The sequence below is a fragment of the Catharus ustulatus genome, chromosome 1 (assembly GCF_009819885.2).
Source record: "Catharus ustulatus isolate bCatUst1 chromosome 1, bCatUst1.pri.v2, whole genome shotgun sequence".
Classification (NCBI taxonomy): domain Eukaryota; kingdom Metazoa; phylum Chordata; class Aves; order Passeriformes; family Turdidae; genus Catharus; species Catharus ustulatus.
In genome coordinates this window covers 93,043,423-93,064,247 of record NC_046221.1, presented here as the reverse complement: position 1 = coordinate 93,064,247, position 20,825 = coordinate 93,043,423, and the positions used below count along the sequence as shown (strand labels likewise).

General features: G+C 40.9%; 1 protein-coding gene across 6 annotated transcripts in view; it reads left to right on the top strand.

The window, feature by feature from the left end:
• The window catches only part of EPB41L4B (erythrocyte membrane protein band 4.1 like 4B), a 166,502-nt gene that overhangs the window by 90,019 nt on the left and 55,658 nt on the right, over window positions 1-20,825 (top strand). For 4 of the 6 annotated variants that reach the window (XM_033053784.1, XM_033053777.1, XM_033053766.1 and 1 more), the window contains 3 exons: window positions 3,765-3,946; window positions 9,448-9,575; window positions 18,717-18,842. In XM_033053784.1, the coding sequence (XP_032909675.1) occupies window positions 3,765-3,946; window positions 9,448-9,575; window positions 18,717-18,842 (436 nt within the window). The remainder of the gene's footprint in view (window positions 1-3,764; window positions 3,947-9,447; window positions 9,576-18,716; window positions 18,843-20,825) is intronic. The other 2 variants (XM_033053792.1, XM_033053757.1) reach the window with 1 other exon arrangement.

The window sequence follows — 20,825 nt, the reverse complement described above, 5'->3', positions numbered from 1 at the left end:
AGCTGTAGGGAATGTGTGACCTGTGAGGGGCAACTGAGGAATTCAGAGCTCCTCAGATCCTGAGGGGAGATGTAAAGGGACATTTTCAAAACCACAGGCTTCTGTAGCAAGAAATAATCTTCTCACTGTGCCTGTCATGGATGGGAGATAAAATAGTGGCTTGAATTGCAGTAAAGGAGACAGAATAAACAAAGATATAAGTGTAGACATACTGAGACACTGAAATTGATTGCACAGGAGGGTCATGGAGTCTCTGCTAGTGAAGGTGTTCAAGGTTCAGTTCAGGTAACACAGGCCCATGTACTTTGGTTTTGAAGGCTTTCAAAAACTTTTCTGCTTCCCATTTTCCTATGTCCTCTTAACACTGTGAGTTGTACACTAGAGACATAATTCGGTAAAGCAGTAGGTGACTGGAGCACATGAAGTTTAAGAATGTCAACTGAAAATAGCTTTTTGGGTAAGTTGTGAGGAGCATAAAAACTGAGACAGAGGACTAGTAATATAAATTAAAATTGTAAAATAGAAAAGGAAATTAGTAGATATGTGTTATTTGCCTTGTTCATTTTTGGTCAGAAGGAAGTAATTAATGTGAATTTGAGGCTAAAGGCAGTACTAACCTTCTTGTGAACATTAAGTGGCTTTTTTGAAAGTTCAGTCTTCAGAAACTGAATCCTTAAGGAGTGCTTTTTTCCTGAGTGAGGCACAAAGAAGAAAGGAATGTTTCCTTCTTTTGCACATTTGCCTGTAGGGTCCTGCCTCATTTTTCTTGAAGGACAAGAGCTGTCTGTATAGGAAACAGCTGGAGCTTGTTGAGAAATCCACAGAGGTAAAAACCAGCAGAGAGAGGAAACCTGTAGGACAGCCAATTGGTGTTTAAAAAGTAAACCAAAGGTGTGATATTGGCACACTAGGATGGCCAGAAGGCAGGTGCAAGAGAAAGGATGAAAACTATTACCTGTCCACATAATGCACATGGTCTGAGAGCATTACTTGATGTCTGAGGAGCAAGTATGAATTCCTGGAGGTTGGGAGTATGAATATTTTAGAATATGGTCAAAAAGTTGGTTCACTGAAAGTAGTGATTTATTTACATCAATAGATTGGGAAGGATATATGAGCATGTTTTCTATTCAGGTAAGCCAGATAGAAGCAAGCAATAGAAAACCAAGTTAGCAACAAAAGGATGCATTGAGTGGAAAAGTGTCAAGTCGCTATATTTAAGACAGCAGAAGAAGAGAAAGGTGAAAAACACATGATATGAGATAATTATAATAATGATGTCACCTTGTAGAAACTACAGTAAGATACCTAATATGCCCCTGAAATATATATGAGACAGTGCACAGAAAAGGGATGTGGACTACTTATGATATTTTTGTTTGTCAGCTTTTGTAGTTGATAGGCTCTGGGGCTGCTGCAAGACCTGTTGTTTCTGGTTGTTCAGTAACTCTTTGGTAATGAGGGTATCTGTGCAAATGCCCAACCTCATATGCATCACAAGTGCAGGAATTGGCTGACCCTGAGGTGAGTTTGCCTCCACATCTGTGAGTTGCTGTCAGCCCTGGAGGAGTGCAGATGACCTCACTTTTGCATGGGCCAGCAATTTGAACATGGGATTTCACATCGGAGCACACTGCCTGGGTAGTGACACCCCGTCTGGAGCTCTGGGACCTGCTGTCCTCAAGGATTCCAGTGCATAGCTGAGCATCAGCTTTGCTGGGCTAGCTCTTGACTTCTTTGATGTAATGGCCTCCCTGCATTTTACATTTTACATGTTGTTCTCCTCTCTGGACAGTCAAGAAATACATCCAGAGAATTTGGTGCACATTTGCCCTCATGCCAGAGGCTCATTCAGTTGCTCATCTCCTTCTCATTTCAGCATGGAAGATACTTTGGGACCATAGCAGTATGAGGAGTCACTATAGGAATTTGGTGTGATTAATTTTAAAAAGACCAATTGAAAATCTGCTCAACCAGCCTGCCAGTGGGTGAAATGAAACATCCAACACATAGGATTCTGTGTCTTGAAAAAAATTGAATCAGATGGGAAAAAGAAAAAAAAAAGATGTGCTGAGGCTCCAGCCCCAAAGTTATCTTATTTCACAGTAGGGTTTTAACCATGTGAACAAAACCACCTATCCTCTCAGTCAAAAAATGTCACTCCAATCCAAGGCTTGAAGGGAAAGTGCAGGAGAGCTGCTACAATTAGTGTGCAATCTCATTAGCCTGTGCCATTTTCCCCCTGTAGGCACTTGCTTGATTTGATTATAGCAGTAAAGATACAGTGCAGTTTGAAAAGACAGACTAGTCCTGGATTATCTGAGCTCACAAAAGCTGTCCCCTGTGGATCAGACACCTATTTGTATTGTTTCCTTAAGGCAAAACAGGCATCAGAAGTGCTTTATTGGCAGTGGTTGCTTCATGCTAGGAACCTGCCAAGATTAATATACACAACATTCCCCTCCCTGCCTCCTGCTTTCAAAAAGTAACCAGCATAAAAGTATTATTCGATTATTACCCAGTCAGAAACCTCATCTTGTTTGAAGTTGTTTCTAAGAAGACAGGGGTTATTAATAATGTACCAAGCTTTGTTTCAGTATAACTTTGGAAATTATACAGATGTGTTTATTCGCAGATGACTGGCTAATTTTGCTTTGAATCACTAAGTAGTCTGCAGAGAACATATGTAGCAGGTATCTTAGGTATAAATTATTCATTGTTCCTCTAATTATTTGAGTGTCTTCATTTCATGTTGTCAGGTTTTTGGCTGCTGTTATTAATAAAAGCAAAACTGAAAATCCATGCAGCTGAAGATATAATTTCTTTAGCATATTTCAAATAGGCATGGGATTCATCTTTTGTTGAAATTGATTGATTTACTGAAACTACTGTCTAATGCACTACTATAGAATAAGTTAAAACCTTATAAAAATTTTAAGCACTCCTCTGAGGAAAACACATTCAAATTGTTTGCAATATCTGTGTAGAATCATCTGAATCTTTTTTTGGTTGCTGGAACAGAGAGAAAATATCACTTCTAGAAATCCATCATAATTTCAAACAATAAACTGAAACAGCATTAGATAAAGCTAATGAAGAAAAGCAGCAGTGTCATCTGTCGCCTCTCAGTTAGAGAGGATGAATTAAAATGCCAATGTGTCCCTGTTTTCCAGCTATTGTAGAGTGACGAGGGTTAATCTTCTAACTAAACACATGCAAAAAACCCCCACCAAAACCCAAACTAGTTATACCAGCACAGGTAAAATTCCTTTTTGACCAGGTGCTATTTTGTATGTTGTTATCTATAAAATGTTTTTATTTCTCAATTTTTTCCCTAAGACAGAATTTTTTTTGTATAGCTATTTTGCACCATAGATTTAGAGACCTGAACATTCTCAGGAATGTAGTGTTACTCTGAGACTGTTCCTTGGTCTGCTCTTTGGACAATTTCACTTTAAAGGAGTTATTGTTTTCTGCTTGATGACTTTCATATCCCAGGAAAGATTCTAGCAGAGATTGTGTAGTGTGTAAAATCAAAAATTGTTCTGATCTTAAGGTCATACCAACAAGCAGAGGCATCCTTTTCCATCAGATAAATCTCACAGAAATAGAAAGCCCTAAAGATTTGAGATCTACCTCATTAAAATTTCTATTTACAAAAAAAGCTGTGCATATTTTCCCAAGAAAGTTTTCACTCTGTCTCTCCAAAAGTACAAATGGTGCTACTGTTTACTGCTCTAATTTGAACTGGGTTTATTTTGCAGCTATCCGCTGAACAACAGCGACCTGCACCCATTCAACATTGAGGAGAACGGCGGGACCCCATACACCACAAAACTGGGTGCGAGGCACCACCACCACCATCGGCATCACCACCACCACGCCAACTACGGGGCCCTCGCTCCTGAAAGCAAGGACATCGTTTCTGCAGTTCCAAACACAGCCAGTAAGTCCACTGCAGTGTGTTATTTCAGGGACCGTGCTGCTTTCAGGTTTTCCTCCTTGAAGAATGTGCTTCCTGTTTGTATTCACTAGCTTTGTAGCATGTGCAAATGAGACAAGATTTGCAATTTCCTTGGTTTGCTACGGGGTTGTGGGATTTGGTGTTAGGTGGGTGTTCCATAGCTGAACAAACACCCCATTAGTCACAGATACTGACTCTCTAACCACTTGGCACAGGCTCCTTTTTCATTGTTACTATTTGTTTGTATAGTTTCACAAACCTACTCTCATCTGCTATTGTCTCTTGCTGATCTGCCCAGCTGGCCCTCAGCCCTCATTGTTTGGATCTTGCTTTCATGTCTGGGCACAGGCAGCAGAAATTTTGGAGCGCTGGACACACAGCATCTTGCTCTGCATTTGGGTAACGGGAACAATTGCAAGCCTTAGCTGCCAAGACTGGAATATTCTTGCTTCCTTACTGGAGAGATTCTTGGTTGGTAGAAAGCAACGAGAGGAGAAGCCTATCCATTCCTGATGCAGTCTTGGGAAGTTTGGGTGGAAGTCTTTGCTGCTAAACGTGTACAGGCATTTTTAAGGGTACGGAGCTTGGCCAAATATTTGTAGGTTTACACAGGAGCTGGAAGAGAAACATCCCTGTCATTGATCAGTCCCACTTCTGCTCTCCAGATTTACAATCTCTGTACTCTGCAGTGTGTCAGATGCTGAAGCTGTGTAAGAATGTCAGATGCTGGGCAAAACAAGATATGATCTATTATATTCCTTGTCTCTAGAAAACAATGAGTTCTTCCCTTGCCCAGTTTTTTTCTTCATAACTGTAAAAGACCCTGAAATAGCTATCCATTATGGAATCTTTCACTCTGGTCAGTTAATCTGACAATTTTCAAATTCCTGAAACCAGGGTCTTGGACTGTACTGGGTGATCCTGACTGTAACCTCAGCAGTATTGCACAGACATCTATCTGGACAAGCACTTTAATCAGACTTTGTTTCAGAAAATCAGAATCGTTTTCTTTCATTTTCTTTCCCCAAGAGAGTGCGATAGTTTTTAGGAGAGAAGCTCAAGAAATAAAATGGAAGGCATTGTAGATATTTAAGGAAGGAATCCTAAGCAGCAATACAACTTGCTTCCTGGGGCTTTCAATGAAGCTACTCCCTTAGGAGCAACCTCCAGAAGATGTGTCGTTTTCCACTGACTGTACCCTGCACTCCAGTGCACCTTCATGCTGGGAAGCACATGGGGCTGACATGGAGCATGGCCACCCCCTGCCTGGCACAGCCATACAGGCTCAGAGCAGGCTGCTGGATGCTCCTGTGCCACTGGCAGGTGTGTGCACCTCAGCCCTGCTCTGCAGGCACCAGCACCATGCAGGAGGGGAGTGCAGGCTGTCCTGGAGTGGGATTCCCCTGGCCCTGCACCCACTGGGTTGCAGGGCTGCTCTGGGTGCCGGGCTGGGTGCAGGTGGTGGGGGGATGCTGGCAAGGCAGTGCTGGAAAACCTCTCCTGGCTGGCAGCCTGGCACTGTGGGAGGCAGTGACCTTTCTGGAGGGTGTGCCAGCCCATATTTTCCTTTCCCAAATTAGAGCTGAAGCATGCCAGGAAATTCATTCAGAGCCAGCTATGCTGCTGCTGAGTGTCCTGACCCAGAGGGCACTGCTGGCCCTGCTTCCCCCGACCCCATCCTTGGGGCTCCATCCATCCAGCCCACAACTCAATGTCTGACTCCTGGTGCCCCAGCTTCAGCCCCCACAGTGCTGCTGTCTCCAGCTCCCCACAGCCCTGCCATGGGCTCACCTGCAGGACAGCAGGTAATTAAAGAAATAGCAAAAACCACACAGCACAGGGTGTTTATTCCAGCACTCTGTCTCCTCTCAGGTCACACAGCTTTCCTGCTTTCCCTTATTGCAGAAATAACCTTAGAAAAAGCCTGGGAGAGCACAAGGGCAAACATCAGGAGCAGTTCTCTTTGTGCCCAGTGGGTGTTACCTGTGAGATGAAGCTGGCCCAGGAGGCTCCATGTCCTCCCCCAGACATGGAGAGAGTGAGCCCTCTCCCCCAAAGCTGGCCCTGGTGGTGGGGAGCAGCCTCCCTGGCCTGTCTGGCAGCTGCCATGCTCTGAAGGGGACTTCAGAAGCCAAGGTGTGTATGGCACCTCTTGCTGGAGACAGATTTACCTTTCTCTTCACTTTGTCTGCTGAAGACTGGTCCACACTAACTATTTGATGCAGAAGAAGAGAATCAGTGCCAATTCCCAGTTTCTCTAAGGGAGTGGAAAGGGATGGGACACCTCCAAGGGGAGGCTGTGGTGCAACTGTGCTGACTGCTTCTAGCTGAGCTATTGAGGCAGCCTGTGCATGCTGTGTGCTGGGTGTCTTAATGCTACTGTGCTGTCCCACTGCAACCCATTGCTGATCCAATGTTGCACTTGTGCATCCAGATGGAGGTGCAAGGTTGATTTCCCTTGAGAAGCCAGTCCATGGTTATATCTCTCATGTTTATGCTGTGAGAGCAGTGGCAATCTGGGTAGGAGTGCTTTCCTTGAAATGGAATCAGACTTACTCATTTGCAGCTTGGGGTGACGGGTCTAAGTGCCTTTTCAAGGTTGGTGCTCAGGGGACTAGGGTTGGTTTGTTTTTAATGGTTTCATTAAAATGCTGCTCAGGCTATTTCAGCTGAGAAAACTCTTGTAGAGAGCCTGTGGGAAGGGTTCACAGTGCATGTACTGAAATGGTTAGGAGCATGCTGGACATTGGCTGTTTATCAGGGACATGGCACAGTGTGTGGGATAAGAAAAAAATCAGGCAGAGAGGAAACACTATCAGCAGTCTGCCTCAGGAACATGAGGACATGGGGGGCTGATGTCTGGCTCCAGGCTGTGTGGAAAGACCAGTGCTGGAAAAGTGTTTCTAGGAAGTAAGTGGTCACTAAACTGGGGACACTCTCAGGAAAGAAGGTGCTTGTGACCAAAATATCTCAAGTGGAAATGCCTGAAGAGCAAAAAGGTCTCGTGGGCCAAATATGCTATCCTAGCAGAAACTTCCCCATAAGGCTGACAGAGGTGACACCAGCACTTAACCTACCTTGTGCTTTTCCATGGGACCACAGGTGTTTTGTGACTTGTTCCAGTTGCTAGGGACTGGACTCATCACTGAGCTCTGGGATGGTTTTGAAATCATCTGAAATGGAACACAGAGTGACCCACTGATATGCACCCACCATCAGGCTGAAAGAGGGAGAAAGCATCTGCCTGTCTTCCACTTACATCTATTCTGAGAAATGCCAAAATTCCAGTGCAATTAGCAGGACATGGGTAGGAGAGAGGGAAACAACAATGTGCCCAACCAGGGTTCCTTTAAATACTAGAACATGTTTCCCAGCAAACAGCACAGAACTTTGTTACAGAAACAAACAGAAAACAAACCCAGGCCAGACCTGCCTGATTTTTCACATTCCAAGTAATTTGTCTACTTCAATTACTGGAGGAGGTGAAATCCAGTGAAACAAATCTGACGTGTGTGCTTATGAAGGCAGCTCAGCAGAAGATGTTGTTTTCCTGCATTCAGCCTGATTCTTGTACTTGGGACGCTACTCTTCACCTCAAAGCTAACGTACACAGCTCACATCTTGTGGTGCAGCTTCCCCCAGCGTATCCCAGGGCCCCAGCCCCACTCTGTGCAGCAGCAGTTGGCCTTACAGGGAGGAGAGGGTGAGCTGCTTGCTGAGCCTAATTGGCATGGCGAGGTCGTGCATGGATTACCAGGTGCACAGGAGCAGATTCACCGGCAGCAGCTGGGGCTGTCGCTGGGAGCAGATGCCAACACGTAGGCAGTGCAGCTCACAGAATTTTTGTGACAGAAAATGAGGGATGGGAAGAGGGGACCCAGGTTGTTTCTTAGACTCTGGGCTGAGCTTGCAGGTTATCACTTAAAAAAAGGCATCCTTTATTCCTGAGCAGCTCACTACAAAAGACCTTGCATAACCCTGAGAGAGAATGGTCTAACACAGGCTGAAAACAGCGCTTTGAAAAACCACAGTGCTGCCAGATTCTCTCTTGGAATGAAAGCCTGGGTTTGCCAAGACTTGATGCTGACTCAGGAAATTTATGCCTTTTGTAGGAATTTAGTTTTTTGCCTTTTTTTTTTTTGTTTGTTTTTGAGGTTGAGTTAAAAGGCTAAACTGGTCCGCTTGTCTTCCAGAATTCTCCCTTAAATCAACCAACCCCCCTCCCACCCCCATCTTAAAAATCAGTTTTAAATAATAGGAAACTTGAATAATTTAAATAAGACACTTCCCCCCTCTTCCCCCTGCCCCTTTATTTTCTTTCTTAGGAGAAAAATAGAATGTGTTTCTTAAAAAAAACTCCGCATCATCATGTCTGATTTTATGGCTGTGGTAATTTATTCCCAGGGTATCAGGCAGTTTCACAGTCTTACACACACAGAAGCAGCTGTGATCTGAGAAATTTTGAACTCTGGCAACACTAACTTGTGATGAAAGACCACCAAGAGGAGGTCAATGCTGATATTGTAACCCTTTCTAGGACATTATTACCTCTGGGTCTGATAATGTTTCACTAATGCCAAAACCAGCTTTTTGCTTATATCCCTATAAGCTGGTTTTAGCAATTTGTCTCTAGTCAGCAAAGCCTTTAATGTATATTTAAACAGCTGTAGAATTATATCTTGAGTGAGGAATATTTAATATTCTTAGGACAGCTTAAGAACCTGATCCAAACCAAACTGCAGTCAGTGCAAGGTTTTTATTGATTTCAGTAGGCTTTGAATCAGACTCCACAGAACTGGATTGTTCCCAACTGTTATTAACTAGAATCCATGGCAAAAAGAAATGCGGGAAAACACAGAGATTCGTTAAATCATCACATGATAAAGTTTATTTTTTTCAGAGTACTTGCAAATATGTATATAGATGCCATACCATCACCAAGATGATGACAGAGACCTTTCAGGGCTGTCTGAAAAAGTATTTTTCCTTGTCTTTCTGTATTGGTGGCTTGCTCAAAATCTCTGTTGACAAAGCACAGCAAATTCCTGACAACAGTCTTAAAGAGGCTGGTATATAAATAAAGATGTCTGAGAGAAGCCAAAAGCTATACTCTGATCTCTTTACACATCACATGTTTTGAGAGTGGCACCTTGGCTGCATAAATAATCCCTCTGGTGTCAACTAAGTTTTAGAATATAGAAGGGGTAGAGGCGGCGGGGAGGTAAGGAGAGAAATATCTAGCCCAAAGCTGGCAAAAGCTCTGCTGAAATGAAAGGATGGGTGAGAAGGAGGAGGGGGAGGAATTGTATGCTAAATAGAAAAAAGGAAAATGACCCAACAGGCATAATTACGAAACATTTTAGAGGGTCTTACAGAGAAGATGCTTTGCCAACCACTGTCTCTTCAAATGCAGTTGAGTGTCTTGCTCTTCAGTTCTTCTGTAGCCTCCCTTCAGATTGTATTTTTTTCTTTCTTTCTTTTGGGCATCCTTTTAGAACTGAGCTCAGGACTTCCCCTTCTTTATGATGAAACTTCTCATCTGAAGAAAATAGAAACGGAGAGTGTGAAGGTAGTTGGACCATGGCCAGCCCTGCACGTCAGCATGAACAAGGTATAGCATATACATATATACTTTTACATACATATGCCAGAGCACTTTTGTCACTTCATATCCAAAAGCTACTGCTTTTTCACCTCCAATTCAAAACAACATTCATCTTCAAGTGGCTTGCTTTTTAATCACCTCTCATCATCTTCATATGGGACTGGGATTTGGTTTTCAGATTTAGCATTTCAATCAGCTTTGCCTTTTAAAATTTCAGAAGCTGCTGCAACAATGTTATGATATAGTTTTAGTTCAGTTGTGAAAAGTTAGTCATCTAGGCAGCCCAGAGCTGTAAAAAAATAACAACACTTTAAGTGATAAAAAAAAAAAAATCTTGTTTTTCTACATGAAGAGTCCGTGTTATGCCATAAACTCCCCCTGGCATCTGATGTTAGTGGGTGTTTTATGAGACAGTTTTTGCAGGGGTGGCCAAACAGCCATGTCCTGCTGTTTCTGCCACAGATCAGCAAGTCAGTGGCTCCTTGTATCCATGTGAGGCTAAATCCACTGTGCCTGAACTGTGGGATTCCTTGATCTGAATCTGGACTGGGATCTCTGGTTTGCAACCACCCATGTCCTGAGCTGGACCCTGACAATGAGAGCATTGCCACTGTCTTCAAAAGAGGTGTGTCTGGGTCCCCAGTGACTTTGCACAGACCTGTTAAAAGAAAAGTGGTGTTTTGAGAGTTGTTTGTCAGCTTAAGGAAGAACTCAACTAAATTACTTTGGTTTTACAAACAGCCATTTGTTATTTATATTATTTCAAAAGGTGTTAGGGAAATTAAAATCCAAGGGGACATGACTAAGTGTACCAAAAATACAAACACGAAGGAACTGTATATCTATATAGCAGAATCTCTCCTCTCTGGATGAGAGATTCCAGGAGATGGAAGTCAAGGCTGAAAATCAGTGAGACAATTAAATATTGGAATTTTTTTCAACATTACAGTTAATTCAATTTATTCCATAATGCAGTGGATTTACTATAATTAAGATTTCCTTGAACCATGTTAAGTGTTTGTCATAGGAATTGTGGTGTAGCTCAGACATGGACTGCAGTCCTTATGCCTTATTAATGTAGTAATGAGATAATGACCTGTGTCATGATTTTTGGAGATTTCTGAATGAACAGAGGAAGATGGAATATTTTAGACTTTCTCCCAAATCTATTTTGTTTTCACCTGTGAAACCTTGTCTAGCTCAACTGGGAATTAAAAAGATAAATCATGAAGTCAACAAACTGGGGTGAAATGAGAAAGAAGTCACCTTTTATTCCTACGTATGTTTCTCAAATTCATCTTCTAGAAATATTTTCAACTGGTAATAAGTACAGCTTTTTAATTAGGCAAAGATTGTTAAGCATTGACACAGTTTGCCAAAGGAAAATTCTCCATCACAGACTCATCCAATGAATACCCAGGTCTTGTGAGTGGGCTTGTGTAGTTCATATGTGATTACCGATACTCTATCTGAACGCCAGCAGAAAACATTCACTCAGGTGCAATGCCCAAAGCATGCTTTAAAGGAGTGTCCTACACTATTGAGCTCACTGAGAGCTGAGTTTGGCATATTTAAAGGGCCAAAGTGAAGAAATGAGAGGACTCCCTCCCCACAGACCACAGTGCACAATTGGGTAAACCAGTCTGACCTGTGAAGATTCAAAGATGTGATCTCAATGGTACCTCTGTGATTTCAAAATGAATAGATTTATGGTCTGTCTTCTTTCGTAAACTGAAAGCTTAAAACACTTTGATCCTGTATCCCACCATACTGTGCAAGTAATCCAAATATTGTACCTGCAACTTCTGCCTGATCTCTGATCCTCTTTCTTGTTCCTATTCACTGCAAGTCTGTGGAGGGAGGACTCAGCTCTTCTATAATTAAAGGTTTTCTCTGGCTTGTCCTGACAGCTCTAGAATCTTGTCCACAGTCAGATGGATTATTTATTTAAGGACTAATTAGCAGAACCCAGTATCATAACAAGTCAGAGCTTCACAATAAATGCAGCTGCACAGTAAATGCAGCCTGTGTCTGCTGTGATGAGTCTGCCATCAGTCAAAGTTTAGCTGATGAAAAAGTCTTGTAATGAGCATCAAGAGCTGCTAAATGCTTCTGTTTCTGGCAGAAGCTCAGCAAAAGGCAAGGCTAGAGACATGGGCTGTCTAATGAAAATCCTCCCCTGGCAGTCATAGAGGGTTTGGGTTTAAGAACTGGGCAGCATTCCCATGAACAGCAGTTACCATGTGAATGGAAAAGAAGCCAGCCCTTCAAAATTTATTAAAATTACTGTTTTTAGCAATCTGAAAATTGTACATACTCTTGAAACTGGCCCAGAGTCACCACTGGAAAGCATTTCAGTGATCCAGCCCTTACGTGACAGGCTATGGGTTGTGATCAGCAAATCATTCTGAAGTTCCTTTGGCCTTTTGCTTGTGGTTTCTTCTTCAAGCACCATTGTCTGACCTAGATCCTGGTGAAATGTGTTTAGAGAGCTTACAAAGTTAAACCAAACAAACTACAAGTCTCTGAGCAGAGCCTGGAGTTGCTTCAGTAGATGACTTCTCCAGTGAAAGAGAGGGACATGGTGCGAACATTGGGCTAACCCTGGGCTGAACTATCATAGAGCACTGCCCAGCAGAAAGGCAACAAGGCAGGTTAGACCAGATTGAACAGCCTCAAACTGTGACAAGATTTTTTTACTGAGAGTGGGGCCTTTAAAGTTCCTTTGGCTATGGGAGTTAACTAGCTACTCAGTCCAGCAGCGAACAGATTTTAATGAGTCCTCAACACGTCTAGTTTCTAGCAAAAAAAATGAAGCATTAACTCCTTTCCTGCACCACTCATTGATTTCTGGTCTACTAAATGCTTTTATGGTCTACTCTTGCATCCTCCAAAATATTATGCTTAAATAAAACCAGTGAAGCTGTTACAAATCTGTTTCATTTACTCTATTTCTAATTAAAAAAAAAAAAAAAAACAACCATTTTCACATCTGTTGTGGAGTCCCAGTTTTCACTCCCTCCCTTCCTGTAGCTAATTGTTATTTTTTTCAAGCAAAGTGCTTCCAGGCTGGAATTTGTCAGGCGTAATAATCGACCCATAGGAGAATTAGCAAGAAATTGGGTAAATTAGATTCTACAGTTAATTAATTTGATTGTCTGCTACAGCAAACTTCGTCTCATGGGAATGATGAATGGATGTGTCCAACTTCTTTTCCAGGGCTGTTCGGTTTGGTGTATGTGTCTGTCTACCTACTGAATGATGAAAGTCTGTTTCAACTTGTGCTTCATGCTCTTTGGTGCTAGCAGACTCCTTAATCTCCAAGAAGGACAGTCCTAAGTGTTGTAGCTGTGAATGTTTTTCTGATTTCCTTCTTGGAAGCCTTTCTTTAGAAAAATATGTTCTCCCATCCCCCATTGCTCTGTGTGTGTGTGTATGTGTGTGTGTGTGTATAATATAAAGCCAAGAATGTATTGTTAGCATTTCTGAAATCTTGGGAGTCTAGTAATTATTAGCCCAGCTGTAATTATTGCATAAAAAGAAAGAATAATAATACATTTCAAATTGTTTCTACCTCTTTTCCTGGTGTAATGCTCACCTTTTTCCTACACCTGTGGGTCCTGAGGTTGGTGATTTCATTCTGGTAGGGTCAGAGGGGGAATTATGATGATCATAGAATCACAGAATCATTTAGGTTGGAAAAGACCTTTCATACCATCATGTCCAGCTGTTAAGCCAGCAATGCCAAGTCCAGCACTAAACCATGTTCCTCAGTGCCACATCTACACACCTTTTAAATACCTCCAGAGATGGTGACTCAACCACGTCTCTGGGCAGCCTGTGCCAATGTTCTATGCAGCCATGTTCATGTTTTCTTTGTTCTCCTCACTCTACAATACACTTTGGGTTCTTTTGTATGTTTTCAGATTAGCCTTTTACATCCTGCTCTTTCTTCATTGATCTACATCTTCCCATGACACCCAAATTTACTGTACGTGGTGGCTTTTACATAGATATGCTATATATGATGTCTTCATTGTCTTTATTGCCCCAAAACTCAGTTTTGTCCAGGTTCAGGTCTGCACTTTAATTGGCCATTGGTGAGTTGTTTATTGCCCTGGATCCCCAGTGCCAGACTGTTCCCTTTGCACTGTCACTCCGTATCAGTGCACTTCTACACCATGCCCTGTGTCTTCCCTTGTCAAGGCCCCTTATCAAGTTTTCATATCAGCTCTACGTTGCTTTGAACTACGTTTGTGTTAGAGTCATAAATACCTTACTCTACAAAGAGTACTGGTGTTACTGTTTTCTATATAAAATTATTACTGCTATAGCTAAATTTAGTAGAACAAAGCTGCAGCCAGATTGAGAAAGGTTCAGACAGAGGCAGCCTGATGAGCCTCAACATCTTTGCAAACTCTGTTCAGAACTTGTAGCCTTTTGCTAGCAGGGTAAAACTCTATTTATAGGACTGCTTCCAAATGATACCACTTGCAAAAATCTGTGCAACTACTTGCTCCCTGAATAACAGCAATATCCAAAGCCACTGGGGGTCCAAAAATCATTTGTAGTTTAAGAAAACCCACAAAAAGAACCTACCTTGTTGGTGTACCTGAGACTCTTCTGTGTGATACAGGAATCAGAGGGTTTGTCCCAGGAAACATGGCTACCACGGTCCACTAAGCTGTCATGAAGCTTACAGTGACAGAGGCAGGATTTAATAATATTGAGCAATAGCATTTTATAAAATAAATTTGATGCCAAGAACGAAAGAGGTTTACTCTGAGGATATAAGCATAACAAGACTTATTGAGTGTTATATCTTTCATTAAACCAACTAATAGCTAACCTGAGGAAAATATTCTGTGTCTGACAGCTTAATGAGGGGTTTATTTGTTTGTTTGTTTTTTGAATTGTATTTTTTTTTTCTAATAAAGAAGATGCAGTTTCTGCTGGTAAATTTTGCCTCAAATAAAAATAACACATAATTGTACAGGTCATTGTGGTATCTGTTCATAATTGGTGTTAGCTGTCACATGGTTAAAAGCAGTAAATTTTCTGGTGAAAAGGGGGCAAAAGAGTCTGTAGATTTCCATGCACATTTGCAGATGTAGTTAAGTCCCATGAAACCTCAGCTAGCTAATGTGCTTTCAGAGCCTATATATTTGTGTTGCCTTTGTTAAAATTTTACCTCCCACTAGCAGTGATGACTAGCGACAAAAAAAGACCTGCATCCCTAAAGAAAACATTCATTCTATTCTTCAGTTATCTCCAGTCAAATACATGTTTTAAACATGCTGTTGGCTAAGAAAAGGCTATCAATAAGTCCACAGAGGCACAAGATCATGAATCTTGCTCTTGGTACAAAGTTTGATGTGGAACAAAGCATGAACCTTTTAAAGAAGAGCTTGGAAATGTTACGTACAGGAGTGGTATTGCTGTGTTTCATGCAACTATTTTTATAATCTGTATGTGTACTTCATATTCACTTAGCTTAGCAAACCAAAGTCAGTGTCATCATTATCTAACACTCTACAAATCTGCCTTTAGTTCTAGTACCAGCAAATGTAATTGAATTTAAAGTAAATGTTTGAGAGGAGAAAAAGCAAGTGTAAGACCTCAATTACAAAAAGAAAAAAATGCCTCTAATTTGATATGTGTATATATTCTAAGCAAGAATATTATCTCTTTCACATGCAAGTTTGACTCTAGGACTTTCACTTGAAAGTGGCATCTAAGATTCTTTTGAATTGCATCATAAAAAAATGATAAAATAGGAAGTTTCGTTAACATCCTGCCATGTTTAGCATTCTAATCACTTCCAAAAAGAATACTCTGAGTTTATAAATTAAAACAAAATGTTAATAAATGCCAGCCTGGCTCAACAGATGAATACCTAACTGCTGTCTTTATGCTGCGAGCAGCGAGGATTCTGGAAGTATAAAATTTCTTTATTATACAACAAAGTAAAGTAGAATGCAGCTTTCATTCTTGTAGCAATAGTATGTGAAGATTCCTAATGCAGTTTAGTGAAATGAACCATAGAAGATTCTGCATGTGTTTTTGTTGCCATGAAATATTTTATTTTCTTTTTCATTCTTGATGACAGTTATACTTTAGGAGTTAAATTGGGGGATGAACGAGCTGAATGTAAGGATTAGTGACATTAAGGGAAAATAGGAGTTTATACAGATGCTTAGAAGTGCTAATAGTCTGCAATAAGGAGGTGCTGGTTTTGTTCTGTGATTAAAGTTTACTTTTCATCTGGATCCTCAGTGCCACTGACTCTGTGTGCAATAGTCTCAACCAGTCAGCTGTGGGAGAGCAGAATTCAGCAGTGATTCAGGATGTGCTGCTCGGTGGCACAGAAGGCTGTCACTGCCAAGGCAGGCTGGCAGAGAAGGCTCTGACATGTGCTCAGAAGCTAAAGGAGGCCTGGGTCAGGCTGAGCACTCCCAAGCCCTGTGTGGTTTGTGTGCAGTCAGCATTTCCACTGGGGCAGGGGGACGTGGTGGCCTTTGGCTGCTGGCCCAGCAGCTGCTGAGCAGGACAAGGCTGAGCAGCAATTACAGCAGTGTCTGCTCTTCATGTGTGACCAGTCACTAAAGGTGCTGCTGCTCCTGGTGCAGTGCAAGCAAAGCAAGTTTTGCTTGCTTGAAGGTGAAACCCTTAAAGTGTGACCCAAACAAGGACTCGAGCAGAACTGAATACCCAGGATTGGCTTCTGAGAAGTGTGCACCTTCTAGCAGCAGCTTTCCCCTTCAGCCAGGTCAGCCACCATCAGTATTTGGACAAGATCTCAAGAATCTCAGTGTGAGACTTGCACATCAGATCTCACACTGGGGATCTCCATTAAATGGAGAATACTGAATACAGCAGGAGATTTAGATCTTTTGAGGATTCCCAGCTATAGGGCAGCCCTGGGAGCTTTTATCTTCCTCTTGGTCAATGTGGGAAAATTGGGCAATGGAGAAAGAACAGTGGGATTGAAAAATATTTATATCCACCTCAATAACAGAGTGATGGGACTTGGGAACATTTATTGTTATGAAACAAGGTTGTTTCCTAAACAAGCCTTGATTGTCTTGCTATAGGAAGTAAAATACAACTGTTTAATCTTGCTTGACTGAAATGTCATTTAATTAGTGTACAGTGTTAAAGGTGGGATTTTGCATGGCCTTTAGAAATGCCACTTCTTAGTGTGTTGTTTTTTTCTGCTGTTAGAAATCAATACAGATGAAAGTTGGCAGTAATAACAGCCTTTTAAAAATGTGTTCACTTAGTCTACCAAGAATATTGGTGAAGTAAAACTGTGCTTTCTTTACAAACATTTTTGTCCTTTGGATTATCTCCACTTCTCAGCTTCATGAGTATCCTAGAAAAGACACCTATGGCAATCAAATAGTTCATGTTTGGGTTTGGTGTTTTGCAGTGGGTTTTTTGTTTGTTTTTTTGTCATATCTTGCCAAACTACTATTATATTCAAGACTGAATAGATGACTACAGTTCCATAAGTTGCTCCAGCTAGACACTGTCACTTTTCATTTTATGTATTTTCTTTTTCCCTTAGGAGGAGACTGGGGAGAATAGGAAGTCCAAATATATCTTCCTCTAAAAAAAGTAAATGTAGCTTGACAAACAAACATGTAAGAATTATTAGAAATTTGGTAGAGAAAAAAAATCTCACGATGAGCAGTCCTTGAACAGACAGTTGTTCAAAATCATACCTGGCAGCTATGGCATTTTGGATGCAGAAGGCTACTAGACCAACATTGCTTACACATAAATGGCATTCTCAACAGAGTTCTGCTAAGTTCTGCTCTTTCCCTCCCCACTGTTTGCTGAACAGTTTCCTCAGGGAACACAATTGCTTTTGTGACTTGCTCCACTTGCAGAAAGTGTTCCCCGAATCTTGATGTTCCCATTTGTCGGTGCTTGCTCAAGGACCTGAGAAAAGAGTCATAAAGATTGTAGTTGCCATCAGCCAGTGGGATGCCATGGGGGAGGGCAGAAGGAAGGATAGAGGAGACAAATTTTAAAGTTAAAGGGCTAATCATATTGTAATTTCAGTGGCAAAAAAAAAAAAAATTGGTTCTGTCTTGAAATACTTGGCAGAGGTGAACCTCAAGGATCACTGGACCTGGTGTACTGATGCATTGTACCTGTTTTGGCTGAAATCTGAATGACAACATTACATGTCTGTTCTGGGTATATATAACTATTCACCCTTCTCAGCCATGAGAACAGAAAAGGAAGGCACAATCTAGGCTGTTATTCATCTGTAATTCAGGTGTCACTTCCAGGAAGAACAGGGAAGTTTGCAATGGCTGTTATGTCATTGCCCAATTATTCTCTAAAAATATGTGACATATTACAGTTTGATTGTTTAAGAGTTCATGTTTATAATCCTGGTCTCATCATACTCTCTTTGTTAACACATTAGTGCATTGTCTTTCTTTTTGTTTTCCTTTTATGCATGGGAAGTTTATTAATGTGGCATTTCTGCAGGATATAGTTTGTTCAAGGCACAAAACCTTTAGGTCATGTTTGACCAGGGCACTACACTAGCTGTCCTGAGGCCAAAATTTCTGATTCAGATCACTGCCTAGGTAAAGGATTGTTATAAAATGGAAACAGCATCAGCAATGTTTAAAGTTCCTTGGTTTTTCTTCTTCTGATGGAGATTTTGCTTGGCTTGCAAATAAGTGGAGATTCCTTCACATTTTTCTGGTTAAACTTGCAAAGCTTTGCATTTTAAAGGTGGTGTAAAAAGCCAGAGTTCAGTATAATTTTGCTGTTTGCTCTTCTGCCTTCTGTGGGATATTTTGAGACAATGTTTTGTTTCTTCAGTGTGATCACAGGTTTAAGCAACCACTCCAGGACCTGGCTGGGCTTTTTTAATGTATCTTCATTTCTCATCATTTTTTCGCTTCTATTACTCAGGCTTCCCTGGGGCTATTATTGTCTTGAACATAGTATCAAGTCATTAAATATTTTGAAAACTTTTAAGATGTATCTATCAGGGTATGAATATGGAAGTTTTAGCCAGTATTGCTGAATCAAGTTATTACAAGTAAAAATTTAACCTTTGATAATTTTATGAACTTATCTTTCTGATGTGTGTCACTGCTTTTTTAATAAATACAGGCTGAAGACAAGAAGGTACCGGAAAAGACTCTTCATGCCCCTGTGTCGCCTTCATCTGTACCTGACCATTTGAAGTGCAACATCCTCAAAGCTCAAGTGGAAGCTGCTTTTAGAGTGGGTGCCCAGGTAATCTGTGTTTAATACTCTGTTTTTTTTAGTTTTGGCATAGCTTTAACCAGTTTTCCAAAATCCCTCCTGAGGGATTCCTTTATTTCCAATTCCTCCCGAGGAAGCACTTTATTTTTAGTCAAGTATGCACACTGACATAGCGTTCTCCAGGTGCCCTGCAGTTTGTTCAGGTAACTCAAAATGATTGATATGGTGGAAGTAGAAATTTATCCTAGCTGACATGATTAATACAGCCAAGGGAGGCTGGGAAAATAGGAAAAATGGCCTCGGGAAATCTCTGTTTTGTCACTGTAGCTTTTACTTACTTTGTAGCTTAGAAAGAGTAACCTCTGGAGTTTTCTGAAGCCACCCACTACTCATGGAAACTGGGGTTTAGATTTTTCTTGTAAAAATATCTGTATATCCAAATTCAACGTTTATTTCAGGGGATTAGCTTTAGATGTCTGAGTATGAAATACTAGCTAGTCTTATCTTTTCCTACTTATTTGTGTGCTTTCAACTAAATCTTAAGCTTCTATTTTCACTGCTTCGTTGATGTTCACATTAGATGCATCCTGTTTCAAAAATACTTTTTTAATGATGCCATACAACTGAAAACTGATGCTAAATACTCATTTTCCTGGTCAGAGGCTGAAACCTAAAATGTGTGATTCTTCTTAAGTGAAATTTGTGGACAAAAGATTATGCCAACAGTGCCAAAAAATTAAAGCCAGATACAAAGTTTTAGGAAAAAAAATAGAAGTAGAAAGATTGTTGTAATACTATCCCAAGTTCCTGTGGTATTCTTGAGCACACTATTCTCTTTAAATACAAGTTATGTTGGTATTTCCATTGCTTTGTTTCTTTTTACAATAACATACCAGGTCAACTTGCCCTGCAAAGGACTTTGTTAACAATCAGGTTTGTGTATTTGTTGTTCCCTGGCATTTGAGAGCTACATTACATCTGATCTAGCTAGATCTAAGGAAGCATCAGCATTTGGTTATTCTGACTGCCTTAGATTTCAATAGCAGAAACCATAAATCTGGCAGCATAAGGAAGAAGGAGTTGTTTGGGTGATTTTTTTCTTTTAGTTTTTGCTTAAAGCAGTTCTCTCACCTCTCTGAAATCTGTGTTGTATCAGCTGTGTTTTATGCAGCATATTTTGCCTTTGGGTTTACCCTCTGTTTTTCCTGTATGTCTTTTCTACAGGATGTCATGGTATACTTCTCATATTTGTACTTTCTCCTGAATATGCTTAATGATCATGTTTGACTGGATAGTTAAAGGCTGGAAGCAGTGTGTGCTGCTGCATTCAGAATACAACATTATTAAGGCAAGATAGGAAATGTGCTTAATGTATGCATCTCTCAATTGACCTGCTCTGTCTTAATTTTTCAGTCTGAGGCTTTCCTAGAGAAAACATCCTGGTTTGCTTTTTCTGCCATAACCATATTCTTTAGCTGCTGCTGTGTTGTAAATAACTTTCAGAGCAAACTGATCATTCCTCTTGTCCTTCTTGTCTGTGTTGTTATTCACAAGGATTTAAAAGTCAAACTGGATTAAGTAAATGTCTGTGGACTTGGCCCCAGTAAGAAAAATCTTATTATTTCAGGGGAAGGAAGGTAAAGAAAATTGTTGCAGTATAGCATATATTGTGAAAAAATAATGGCATAAGGTTCAGTTTGAAATCCGTGAAACTTTCACTGCTAACAAAGTATGGCTTAAGATTTATAGCCAGTAAATTAGGAAGTCACCTTAATCTTAGAAATCCTCATTCAACTACCTGCTTAGCTGCAAATTGCCTGTGTAAGTAGAGATGAGTTCTTCTGCACTTGAGCTCCCCTCCTGTCAATTATGAAAGATCACCCTTCCCAGACACATTGCAAAAATAAGCAGGCAGAGACCAGGCAGTGATCAGCTGTTACAGTAAAGAAGCTGTGGCTACACAGGCATTGAAAAGAGTAGGAAAAATAGTCATGGTGAAGGAATCAGTGGAAA